The following is a 12575-nucleotide window of genomic DNA, read 5'->3' as shown; positions in this document are numbered from 1 at the left end:
CCCATTATACAGATGAAGAAACTGAGGCAACTCAAAGATTAATTGACCAAGGTCAGTTATGGAGTATGAAGCCAAAAGGTGTGTCTGTAGTCCAGACTCTGGGTGAGTTATGGATGTCCTCTCGAAGAATGGTGGGGTCAGTGAGTCACACACACACACACACACACACACACACACACACACACACACCCGTCCAGTTCAAGACCACTGTGTACTCAGCAGCTTCTCCCAATCCAGAGGTTTTGAACTAACAGGGCAAGGGATATGGAGAAATGCAGAAATCCTGCAACAGAGATCAAACTCAAGAAAAACTGAGACAGAACTAGGGAAGGAAGTCTGACAGAAGGGAACTCTTGCTCCCCACCCCACCCAGCCAGAGGAGCCCAGCCCAGAGAGGTGGAGCATGGGTGCCAAGAACTTGCACCACACCTGGGACCCACAAGAGGCCCTGGACTTCTCCCCTGCCTGACCAAGTGCTCACTTCCTCACTACCAGGTGGAGGACACGTTTGATGCCAGACAACTCTCTCTCCAGGTCCCAGGAGGCTGAGACCCAGGCCTCCCAGCCCTCTCCCACTTCAAGGGCGGGACTTCCTGTTTCTGAGGCTACTTCTTTGCCTGGTTCAGCACAACAAGAGCTGGTAGCTTTCCACTGGGCTCAGCAGTGTCTAGACCTGGTGTGGGCTAGCAGGGAAGTGTGTGTGTTCTGCTGGGGAGGAGCATCCCCAAGAATCCAAAACCAGGAAAGAAGTTAGTTCTCAAAGAAGCTGCGAGCTCCGTGTCCACCCCTGGAGTGCTGATCTTGTCTTCTTGAGTGGTGGGTGGTAGGAGGGTACAGCTGCTTTTTTATAGAAGGCAAGGGTCCTCATGGAATGTGACATCTGCCACCCCCCTCCCCCTGCCCCGGGAAAGCAGGAGACAGGTTAAAAACAGAAGCGCGACCGTTTCTTTATTAAATTATACAAAAAGGGGAGGAGAGGGGAGGGGGGCAGCTGTGGGGCTCGGCCCCAACCCTGGCCCCACCCCGGCCTGGCGCTGTCTGAGAGAAGGGGATCTGAGGGAGACCCAGGGATCAGGCAGGGTAGGGATGGACAGGACATGAGGCTGGGATGCAGAGGTGAGGAAGGAGAGGCTACCGGAGGAGGGGTCGGGGAGGGAGGGAGAGAGCAGGGTCAGGGAGAGGAGCGATTGGAGACCAGCTGGGGAGCTCAGATGGAGCAGGTCAAGAGGTGGAACAATGGCAGAGTGAGGATAGAAGGGGCAGTGTCTGGAGAGGCGGACATGAGAAAGGCTGGGGACAAAGAGGGTGGCAGCTCTGGTGCAGGGTCCAGAGCCAGGAGCCAGGTGAAGAGTGGCTGCACTCGTCTGTTCTCACCCCCACCTCCAGGCCCGGAGGGGCCTCCCACCCCCAGCCCATTGGCAGGGGGCTCATGCCGATGCCCCATTTTCTGTCTTCTGCCGCTTGGGATCCGCTTCATCCTGTGGAAGGAGAGCTGGGGTTAGCTGCAAAATGGGAGAGGGACCTCCCCCTGTCCCTGCCCTGCTCCAGCCCCCACCCGTGCACCACAGGGATCCAGGTCCAAGTCCAAAGGGCTCCCAGCCCCGGCTGCATCCCTGACAGCCCCTCAGGCCCCACAACCCAGCCCAAACCTCCTCTTCAGCAGCTCTCTTCAGCGCGGGCCCTTCGTCCTCATCTTCTTCTTCTTCCTCATCTGAGGAGCCAGAAACGGGTCATTGGGGAAGGGCAGGAAGCTCTGGCACAGACCCCCTGTGGTCGCCCTCAGCCCTGCTTCAGGTCTTTAAACCCACCCTGACTCTGTTCCTTTGAGCCCAGCCTCCCCTGCCCCTCCCCACCTTCTTCTTCCCCTTCATCCTCCTCCTCTCCGTCCTCAGCAGTTTCTTCTTCTTCCTCCTCAGCTCCGTTCTCTTCCTCCTGTGGGGACCGGGATGAAGGGGTGAGGGGCGAGGGAGCGGCGTCAGGCTGGCCGCGTGCCTCCACCACCACCAATGACAGGGGTGCAGGGGCGTCGGGACCCAAGGGTGGGAGGGGCCAGAGCGGAGGCAGGACCCAGCCCCCCCCACCCCCAGGTAAGTGGAGGGGAACTCCGAGTATCCTCCACCTGACCCCTCCACACCTCCACCACTTCTTTCTTTCGCTCTTTTCGGCTGGCCTTCTCCTCCACCTTCTCTTTCTTCTCCTTCAGGTCCTGCAAGAGAGAAAGAGGTCACCTTCCTGTCACCACAAATGAGCCGCAGCCGGTCCCTCTTGCCCCGTTCTCCCTCTGCAGTGAGCTTAAGAGGACTGTGAGAAGGAAGGAGTTGGCTACAGCAGCTCAGAGGCAGAAGAGAGGTCCCAGGGTCCGCAAGGCCACAAGGGGGCTGGCACGAGCACCGTCCCCAAGACTCAAGGGAGGAGGGAAAGTGATGAACACAGAGGAATGGACGGCCGACGTCACTGCTCATCACTCCCGTCAAGTTCTCCAAAACCTCACGGGCTGAAGAGTTCAGCTCAGCAAAGCAAATCCCCTCCATCTGCTCGCAGCCCCGATGCCCCACCCCCTCTTGAGGTCCCTCCGCCTTCCTGGCCTGCCCCCTCCCGCTGCCTGCCCTGCTCTGCCTTTTGTCTACCTCTGGGGCCTTTTCCTGAGTACTCTCTCTCCTGGGCATCTCTCCCAGCTTCCCCCTCAGCCTCCTCGAATGCCTTTGTTTCTCTGTCCGTGTGTCCCCCTACTCCTCAGGCTCCTACGTGGCCAAACACGACGGGAACAGGAAGAGCACCCTAGCATGATGCACACCTACTCCAAACCAGTTCGAGTAGTTTCTTCCCCCCTACACCCGGCGGGTGGTGTGGTGTGCCCGTGGTGTGCGCACTGGCATGGTAGAAGGGTAGAAGTAACCATTTCCAGGGGGAATGGCAGTACAGGAGGATAAAGGCAACATGGAAGGGAGAGGGTATTGGCCATGGTAGATGAAGACAAACAAGGTCTGCGTCCGGGCTGGGATGAGATGAGATGGTAGATGGAGAAGGTACCTGTCTGGAGTACCCTCCCTCCTTCACCCCAGGAGCCCAGCGGGCACACCTTTAATGTCCCATTCTGCTATAGCAGACGGGGATGCTCCTGGGTCCCTTCTCTCTGGACACCACACGGGCTCTTCCAGTTTAGATTCCAGTCCTCTTCCCAACCCCCTCCCCAAGCGCCCATGGCAGGCGCCGATCAACTGTGGATGTCCCTGTGTGATCTGATCTGGTGTTGGTGACAACTCTGCGTATCTGATTCCATGTGGATGGAAGTTTTCTGTGTGAGTAGATCACCCTGGAGGGTGTGTCCTTTCTGGACCAGGATCAGGGACAGCAGTAGGGGTTGGTGCAGAATGGTTGACCTGGAGGGACACCCAATTCCCTTCTCCCTTTAAGGGGAACACAGTCCCCTTCTCTGTCCTCATTTCTTGGCCACATGGTCCATAGGGCATTCCTACCACCTGGTGGGCTTTCCCCTGCATGCCGGGCCTGGAGAGCCAGGGGCTGGTCGGCTTCTCTCTGGGGGCCCCAGCACCAGGTCTGTGCTGCCCTGGCCTGAGTTTCCCATCCAGGCTGACAGAGGAAGGGAGGGAGGGAGGGAGAATTCTAGAGCGGGGAGGGAGGGAGCCTACCAGAGACCAAAGTCCAAGGGGCCGGGCCCTCTCCTCCCCTGTCCCGTCCTTCTGGTCACTGTCCTTCCATGATCCCTTTTCCAGGAGGCTATGTGAGCGAGGTCTTGTGCTAAGCAGCTCTCTGGCCTCATTTACTCAACACAGGCCCACACGCTGACACAGGCTGACACCGATTCACACGCCCGGCGACAGAGAAGCGCCCCCGAGATCCGGAGACACATGGCCCGGTGTTTGGGCATTCTGGCACACACTCTCGAGAGCGCACAAGAGGGCAGTGGGGCCTCTCGGCACTCACAAAGCAGCAACATGGCTCCAGAACATCCCCGTCTCCACATGCACACATGTAACTGACACGGGCAGTCCCACACACTCGCTGGATTTCAGACATACAAAGACACCTACTCAGCGAAGTCACATGCCACCACACAGCCCACCGGAGGGCCCCACGGCACACCTTATCGTCTCTCACACATAGCCCCTCTCTGCCACTGCCTTTAATCCCGTTGGTGGCCCCCTTTCACTTCGGGGGGCCTCTAGGAGACCTCTGTGACCTCCTCAACAACCAACCCCACCCCCCACCAAAGTCGGGCTCCCAGCCCCCAAACGCTGGCCGAATTAATTTCCCAAAGCGATACTCAGCAGGTTCCCTAGGGAAATTAGAGGAAGGCTGGAAGAGAAGCAAGGGCAAAGGGATGGGGCCAGGGAAGGGAGCCGATGAGAGCAAGGACGGCTCGATGCAATGCCATGCAACGCTGAGCTTCAGCTTTCTCGAAAGCGATTCTCGCCCCCTTCATGATTTTTAGGAATCCAAGACTCTTTAAGTGTGTGTGTAGGGGGGGGAGGGGGAGAGGCTGGAGGAGGCTATGGAGAGAAAAGAGAGCTGAAGGCCAGTGGGGGAAGAAATGGATACAGACGGAAGGAAAGGAGAGAAGGAGAAAACAGACGGAGGCAGCAGCCGTCCGAGAGAAGCAAGAGGCGGTCGGGCCTCGAGGGGAGGGGCCCGAGAGCAAAGCAGCCTCCCGGGAGAGTCCTGTTTACTCTGGAGGATGTCAAACCGCTTAGCAGAGGAAAGGTGAGGTCAGACTGGAAGGAGAGACGGGGAAACGGAGCGCGGAGAGAGGGAGCGGGGGAGGGGCACGGTAAAGTGAGCCGCGGCGCGCTCCGACGGGAAGCGGACGGGGTAGAGGCGCGCGAGCCGGAGCCGGGGAGGGGTGGGGACGGCGGCGGGGGCCGGGCGCGGGCCGAGCGGCGAGGCCGGAGCCGCGGCGCGCCGCGCTCAGGAAGCTAGAGGGCGCTGGCGGGAGCCGCGCGAAGCGGGGTAGGCAGCGCCGGGCAGGGGAGGGAGGGGGTGGGGAGGGCGGAGTGGGGTCCGCCGGGACCCGGCGCCGGGGCAGCGTGGGGCCGTCGGGGGCGGCGTGGGGCGCCAGACGGTGCGGAGCCCGGGGGTCGCGCGGGGTTCGGGCCGCCGCCGTCCCCGCCCGTACCTTGGCGCTCAACTCGGCCGCTGCCTCCACGCTCTTCTCCGACATGGTGCCGGGGCCGGGGCCGGGGCTGGCGGGGAGCCGGGGTCCCGGGGCCGGGACGGAGGGGCCCTGGACGGCGGAGGGTGGCCGCGGCCGGAACCTGGCGCGGTGGCGGCGGCGGCGGCGACAGCGGCAGCGGCGGCCGCTCAGCAAGCTGGGTCTCTGGAAGAGGCGGCAGAGGCGCGCGGGGTGGGGCGGGGGTGGGTCTGGAGCGGAGACCCGCAGGGCTGCGGCCGTCCGGAGGGCGGGCGGAAGGGCGGTGCGGGCGGTGGCCGGCGCGCTCCGGCCGCGGTCGCTCGGTCCTCGGCTCGCCGCCCCCGCACCAGCAGAGCTGCCGCCGACCAGCCGCTGCCGCCCCCGGGCAGGGAACCCGCTTATAAAGGCGGCGCTGCCCGACGGGAGGGGCTTCCCAGGGGTGGGGCTGGCGGGAGCGGGGAGGAGAGGAGAGGGGAGGGGGATGAAAGCGGAGGTTGGCGAGGTGGGGATAGGAGGATGAAAGCGAGGGGAGGGAGCGCGCGAGAGGCGGGAGGGAGGACAGGACCAGGAGGGGGAAATGGAGAGACTGACGGTCGCGGAGAAGGGAGTGGGGCGAGGAGGTGGGAAGGGGTGGGGTTCCTGCGGGGAGGGACCTCTCCAAATCCCGACCTACTATCTGCGAAAGTGGAGTCTGTCTTTTGGGGGCGGGCTGGAGGGATGGCCAGAATCCTACTGACCCTCCCCACCCCCACCCCCAAGAAACCCTGAGATTTTGCCAAGGGATGGGGTGGGAAAAGCAGATGGAGAGGCCGGGCAGGTATTTGAGAAACCAAAAGCTTAAAGAAGAGGAAGAGGGTGGCGGGGATACTTCCACATCACGCTGGCTTTCCCCTCTCGTCTTGCATCTCCTTTCTCTGGGTGGCCTTAAGAGGGGATGGGAGGGCCAAAAGGGCAACCCACCCTCTGTCCTGCCCGAGGCTGACTTTTGTGAACCCGCCTGGGTTCCTCCCTTCCTGGATCTTTCTGGAGATCTAGAGGAGTCAGAGGCCCTCCAGGCTCCTTCATTCTTTTCCATCTTGGACCGCTCTTATTCGCCCATCTCATCTCACTCGTCTTTGCCTGGTCTTTTTCTCTTCATCCCTGCTCATTCATCTGTACCCAGACCCCTCCCTCACAACCATTTATCCTTCAGGTCTCTCATTCTTCTGTTGCCTCTTCTCCACTTCTCATTCCCTTCTTCAGCCCTTCCATCTCTGATCTCCTTCCCCCCTGTCCGGGACCACACTGTTCCTGTATCATCCGAGTCTGACACCTGGCCCTATACCCTTCGAAGATTTCCCCCAATTCTTCTCTTCAGGTCCTGATTGATCTTCTACGTTTTCCCTCTCTTTGCTTTTCTCTTTCCTCTGCTGCCATCTTCCCCAGCCTTTCTGGATTGTATTTGCCTCCTTTGCAAGGTCTGGAGTTCCAGCCCCACCCCGTTCCACTCATCCTCAGTTCCTGGCCTGCAGTCTCAGTATCTTTGGATCATTTTGAGAAGCTTGGGGGTTTCAGGAGCTGGGTGTATTAATGGTCAGGAAGGTGATGGAGTGGAAGGCTAGGGTTTGGAAAAAGATATCCTTGGTGTGTGTGCCCTCCCATATTTGTCTATCATTATCATTATTTGTCTTATCATTTTCATTTTCTTAACAAGAAAGACACACTGATCAATCATCATCATTTGGTATCTGAGTGCTTAAATATGCCATCTTTTGGTCCTATGGTGTTCACGCCTCCCAATTTCTCTTTCCCACTCTTCCTATCAGTTTCTCAGTCTCCATCTCTTCAAAAATCTTGGAGCCCCACCCAGGTTTTTCCTTGCCGGACTCTGATCATCTTTCTCTGAGATCTTTCCATCTCTATCTCAGTCTGTTTCTCTGACTCACTCACGGATGTCTTTAGCGATCTCTGACCCTCTCCATCTCTGTACTCTCCTGCTTCATTTCTCTCCCTCTCCCCTCTCCTTTACCCCCCACCCAGTCTTCCTGTCTCGCTCCCTCCCGTCAGTCTCTTTCCTCTCCCTCCCACCCTCCTTTCCTCTTCCCCTTCTCCACCTCCGAGCCCCGCCTGCCGTCTCGGACACCCTGCTGGGCTCTTACCCTGTTGCCCTGGTAACCGCCCCCCACTCCGGTCACCTCCACTCCCCTCCCCCCCCTCCAATCACCGCTACCAACAACCTCCATCCACCTTCCTCCTATTTTTCCTGAGAGCCAATAGAAACACTGTTGCCAGGTGGAATGCTCATTTGAATCAGCCAATCCAGGAGTCTAACTGCTTGCCCTGCCTTATATGGGGATTTGAGGAGGGCCACTCCCCCCACTCCAGCCCCACAGGGGACCAGCCCCTCCACTGTCCTTTCTCCCCGCCCTGGAGAGAGCCTGGGACCCTCCCTGTCACCCTCGTATAAGGGCCTGGCCTCCCATTTCTCAAACTGGGACCACCGGGGTTAGCGTGGGGAGTGGGCCGGACTGTGGGCTGGGCCTCTGGGCTGGGGGTGGGAATGAGGTGTGATTAGGAATGGGAGGCGGAGGGAGCCGGGAATTTTGCCCAGGGAGGGGTGTCTGGGAGCGGAGGCAGCTGCAGTGGAAAATTCCAGGGAGATGGAGAGGCAGAGAATGGGAATCCTGCCCCAAGGCCCAAGGGAGTGCCTTGAGAATCTAAGAGTTTGGACACTAGGGTCCCGAGGGACCACAGGAAAAAGATCCAGGAAGCAGAAGGCCTGGATCTAATTCCCTTCCTGCACAGGGAGAAGCATCTCTTATCCTTTCCTGCCTGGTTGGACAACAGACCCGGCCTCCTGACGTCTGGGCTTCATGAGAAAGAAGCTAGAAGTGGAACTTGGGATGAATTTGGAGCGAGTGGGATGCTGAAAGCCTAACCCCATAGTCCTTAGGGTTATTGTCTGGGCCTCTGGGGCCAGTGGTGGTAAATGATGCCAGCTTGTGTGTGCTCCTTCCAGAGAACTACTTCTGGGACCTTGTAGAGGCTTTCCTATTCCTAGAGTTCCATTACTCCTCAGTCCAACTGAGAATTTCTCCCACTAGTTGAATGGGGAAACCTGGTGCTTCTTACACATTTTCTGGAGGTGGGAAGAAGGAAGCCAGTTGAGAACGAGGGAGGCATGAGCCCCATGGAGACCATGGCTGCTGGCCTGACATCCTAGAGATTTACCTCACTACTGTGTGAAAGGTGTTCAATTCTAGCTCTTGCCATCTCATTCTTAAGTGAATTCTTCCTTGTCTCCAGCTTCCTGAGTTTTTTCAGCTTGCCTGTTTTTCTGATAAGTTAAGTGCTAAGGAAGCCCTGGTGATCCTTGGAGGCATTGGACAACAGAAACCTGAAAGTTGAACCTCCCCACTCCTCACTGTACTTTTTTATCCCCATTCCACTTCCAGTATAACTCATTCTCTATTCTTCATTTTTCATTTTCTTTTTTTTTTAATCTTTTCAAAATTCAGGTCAGTGGAGAGTTGAGAGGAGAGGGACTCCTAGAGAGAGACCTAAACCAGCCTAAATTTGATCATGTTTGCGTTTGTTGCCTGCAGGAGTGTTCCTTAAGAAAGCCTCTTCACATCACTCAGGCACATCCATCAGGAACACTACCCTGTCACATTGTATTAAGTAGAGGTAAACTTTTTTCATTCTCAGTTTTCTTTTTGCCCTCTGCACCAAGCTTGAACTCTTGCACTTCAACAAACTTAGGGAGCTCCTCCTCAGTGTCAGACACTGTGCTATATGATGGGGACACGAAGCTGAAAAAGAGATGGTCCCTGCCCTCAAGGAATAGATGGAGAGAGCTCAAAGTACAGCCTGGAAAGGGACAGGCAGGGGCGCCTGGGTGGCTCAGGCAGTTAAGCATTGGCCTTCAGCTCAGGTCATGATCCCAGGGTCAGCGGGGAGCCTGCTTCTCCCTCTCCCTCATGCCACTCCCCCTGCTTGTGCTCTCTCCCCCCCCCCACCCCTGCCTCAAAAAAATAAATAAATAACATCTTTAAAAATTAAAAAAAAACCTTTGAAAAGGGACATGCATCCAGCACTCTTTCCACCAGGCAGACAGCCCACTGTCTCCATGGGTACACTTTTCTAGAATGCCTCCCGGATCTCTCCTGATTTTACAAATCCTTATCCATTGTTCCCAGCTCGGAACAGCCTCCCGTGGTTCCTCCACCCTTACTGATTGTCTCCTTCTCCTGTGCCTAATAACTACCACGATGCTGGGCACCAAAGAGGAAGAGCTCAATAAATCATTGACTTCGTAGCCCTGACACACCATTTTGGCCTCATTCGCAGAGCCCTCTCAACATTCTCTCTTTGAGTAGCCTCACTCTGACTTGGAATCTTGTAACTACTGATGTTCTGGAGGCCACTGTCTTTTATGCTATCATCACAACCAAAAGTTACGTGGCTTTCCTACTTCCCTGGGAATCCTCTCCCCAGCAAAAAGAATTGGTTTTACCATCCTACGTCTCCTCCAGATGTTCTGATTGGCTTTCTAATTCTCCACACCCTCTTCCTGACCTCCTTCATTTTTAGACCGAGCATAGTTGCCACTGCCCTCCTTTCAATTTCTCCTCCTTGCATACGCTTTTCAGAAAGCCTTCACGGGCCTTCAGAAAAGTCCGGAAGGAAGATCACAATCTATAGATGCTTTCTGGCTCTGCCCAATAAAATTTACTGTGATGATGGAAGTGTTCTATATCTGCACTTTCCAATACAGTGGCCACTAGCCACGTGTGGTTACTGAACCCTTGAAATGTGGCTAGTGCAGCTAAGGAACTGCGTTTCTTAATGTCATTTAATTTTAATTAAACTTAAATAGCCACCTGTGGCTAGTGGCTACCATATTGGACAGCAGCACCACTTTAGACCTCAGCCATAAACTGTCTCTTCTTTTTCCACCTTCTTGCCCTTCTCCATCCCCAGTGTTCTGTGGGTAGAATGGCGAGAGCAGCTCTGGCTGCCGTGTTGAAGGTCATCTGGGCCGCTGTTGTCATATACTTTACTGTAGGTGCAAGTCTGTCCAGGTTTCCCACACTTTTAAGGGTTAAACAGACCAGGTGCCTGAGGCAGAGGACAGAGAATAGAAATGAAAAGTCTAGCGGAAATGTTATCTGGAGTGACAGTTAGGGACTCCTTTTGCCCAGAGGGTAAAAGACGGAGGGAGGACTCAGGAACCAGGAGGAGGCAATGACAGTGGTGCCCGAACACTTCCAGGTGACTCCAGTCTCAGGGGTCCTGTTCTTACCCTTCACAGTCTCCCTTAGCGATTCCACATGGACTTCCCTGGTTTTCGGTCCCATTGCCAGCAGAAACTTCTAACGCCAGGGACTCACGATCCTCCACCTCTAGCGCTGCGACTCCTTCCCTTCTGGTCATCAATCCCTCGCTGCTCTGGAGCTCCTCAAACCCCACATGATCCAACTGAGATTCTCTCGCTTTCCAGTTCAGTTAAAGGTACTATCCTCCACCCACTCATTCCTGCCAGGGGGGTCACCCAAGACCACCTATTCTTTCCCTCCCCAGCTCCTCTGCATCTGACTTCCTAAAGATTCCTTGAGTGCCTCCCCTTCTCTCCAAACTCAGTCCTGTCTCTGTTCCAGGGGTCAACATCACGTGCTGACTTAATTCATTCGAGTTTCCAACCATGATTTAAGAATTTGTGCATCTTGGACGCCTGGATGGCTCAGTTGGTTAAGTGACTGCCTTCGGCTCAGGTCATGATCCTGGAGTCCCTGGATGAGTCCCGCATCGGGCTCTCTGCTCGGCAGGGAGTCTGCTTCTCCCTCTGACCCTAACCCCTCTCATGTGCTCTCTCTCATTCTCTCTCTCTCAAATAAATAAATATAATCTTTAAAAAAAAAAAAAAAAAAGAATTTGTGTATCTTCAGCACTTACCTCCCCACCTGGCATATGGTAGAAGCTCAAAAATGTTTCCTGAAATGCATAAACTGACTTTCTACCTAAAATACAAATCGACTAAAAAATAAAAATAAAATAAAATACAAATAGACTATTGTCATTTCCCTACATAAAACCTTTTGATAGCTTCCCCAGGCCTATAGGATGAAGTCCAGAAGTAAGCAGGGCCCTTCGAGGTCTGGTCCCTTTAAGCCTAACCTATATACCCTTATCTCTCAGCACTGTTCCCTCAAAAGTTTTGCTTCATCAATGTTTCTACTCCTTACAATTCTTCCCAAATGGAGCATACCTCTGTGCCTTTGCATTGATCACATTTCCTGCTTGGAATGCTCTCCTGGCTTCCCCACCCCAGCCCCCAAGTCACTCACTCCCTCTTCTGAACCACGTTTACCCTTTTTTTTTTCTTTAAGATTTTATTTATTTGACAGACAGAGACACAGCGAGAGAGGGAACACAAGCAGGGGGAGCGGGAGAGGGAGAAGCAGGCTTCCCGCAGAGCAGGGAGCCCGATGCAGGGCGCTCGATCCCAGGACCCTGGGATCATGACCTAAGCCGAAGGCAGATGCTTAACGACTGAGCCACCCAGGCGCCCCTTACCCCTTTAATATACATCTTTCTACTGCAGCCTTCATCACAGGATTATAATCGATTCCATGTTGCCCGCCCTCACTAGGCTGTGAAGCTGGTTGGGCAGAGAGCACATCTTCCTTGCCTTTTTATCTCCAGGCCCTAGCACTACGCCGGCACAGAGTAAGAGCTCAGTAGATTTTGACATGAACTGTCACACAGGTATAGCTCAAACTTCAGCCCTTAATGTCCGTGGTAATCACAAGGTCTTTTGCCCCTTCTGGATATCTTCTTGAAGAGATCAGACAATAGGAAGTTCTTAAGACTTAAAACTTCAAATTCTAAGCTGACCATTCACATTAGCATATCCACTCAAGATGGTCTAACAACTAATACCTTGCGGTCAAAGTGGGTATGGAATTCACTTATTTCTACATCTCCTCCTACTTTAGATGGTTAGCTGCTAAAGGTAAGACCATCTGGCTCAGTTATCCTGTGTAGCCACATGATCAGGATCTTACAGCCAGATACGATTTCAATATATTCAATATATTCTCAAACCAGTACTTGTATATTCTCAGCACAGTGCCGCAAGCAGAATGGTCATTTCTTTCTTTTTTTTTTTTTTTTAAGATTTTATTTATTTGACTGAGAGATAGAGAGAGCACAAGTAGGCAGAGTGGCAGGCAGAGGGAGAGGGAGAAGCAGGCTCCCCGCTGAGGAAGGAGCCCGATGTGGGACTCGATCCCAGGACCCTGGGATCATGACCTGAGCTGAAGGCAGACACTTCACTGACTGAGCCACCCAGGTGCCCCTCTTTTTTTTTTTTTTTTTTTTAAGATTTTACTTATTTATTTATTTGTCAGAGAGAGAAAGAATGCACAAGCAGGGAGAGAAGCAG

General features: G+C 54.9%; 1 protein-coding gene and 1 long non-coding RNA gene across 2 annotated transcripts; one reads left to right on the top strand and one right to left on the bottom strand.

The window, feature by feature from the left end:
- Positions 1–922: 922 nt before the first annotated feature.
- On the bottom strand, positions 923–6287 carry PTMS (parathymosin). The gene is made up of 6 exons (XM_078074150.1): positions 6259–6287; positions 5135–5594; positions 2135–2206; positions 1854–1932; positions 1650–1711; positions 923–1478 (listed from the first exon to the last, which is right to left on the bottom strand). Exons 1-6 carry the CDS (start codon positions 6285–6287, stop codon positions 1428–1430), a joined length of 753 nt encoding a protein of 250 aa, XP_077930276.1. The 3' UTR covers positions 923–1427.
- Positions 6288–7685: 1398 nt separating this feature from the next.
- LOC144382339 (uncharacterized) lies at positions 7686–11605 on the top strand. The gene is made up of 3 exons (XR_013449066.1): positions 7686–8815; positions 10443–10642; positions 10789–11605. It is a non-coding gene; the product is annotated as an uncharacterized LOC144382339 (long non-coding RNA).
- The last annotated feature ends 970 nt before the right edge of the window (positions 11606–12575 follow it).

This window comes from Halichoerus grypus, chromosome 6 (genome assembly GCF_964656455.1).
Source record: "Halichoerus grypus chromosome 6, mHalGry1.hap1.1, whole genome shotgun sequence".
In the NCBI taxonomy this organism is placed as follows: domain Eukaryota; kingdom Metazoa; phylum Chordata; class Mammalia; order Carnivora; family Phocidae; genus Halichoerus; species Halichoerus grypus.
This window is presented reverse-complemented; position numbering and strand designations above follow the sequence as displayed.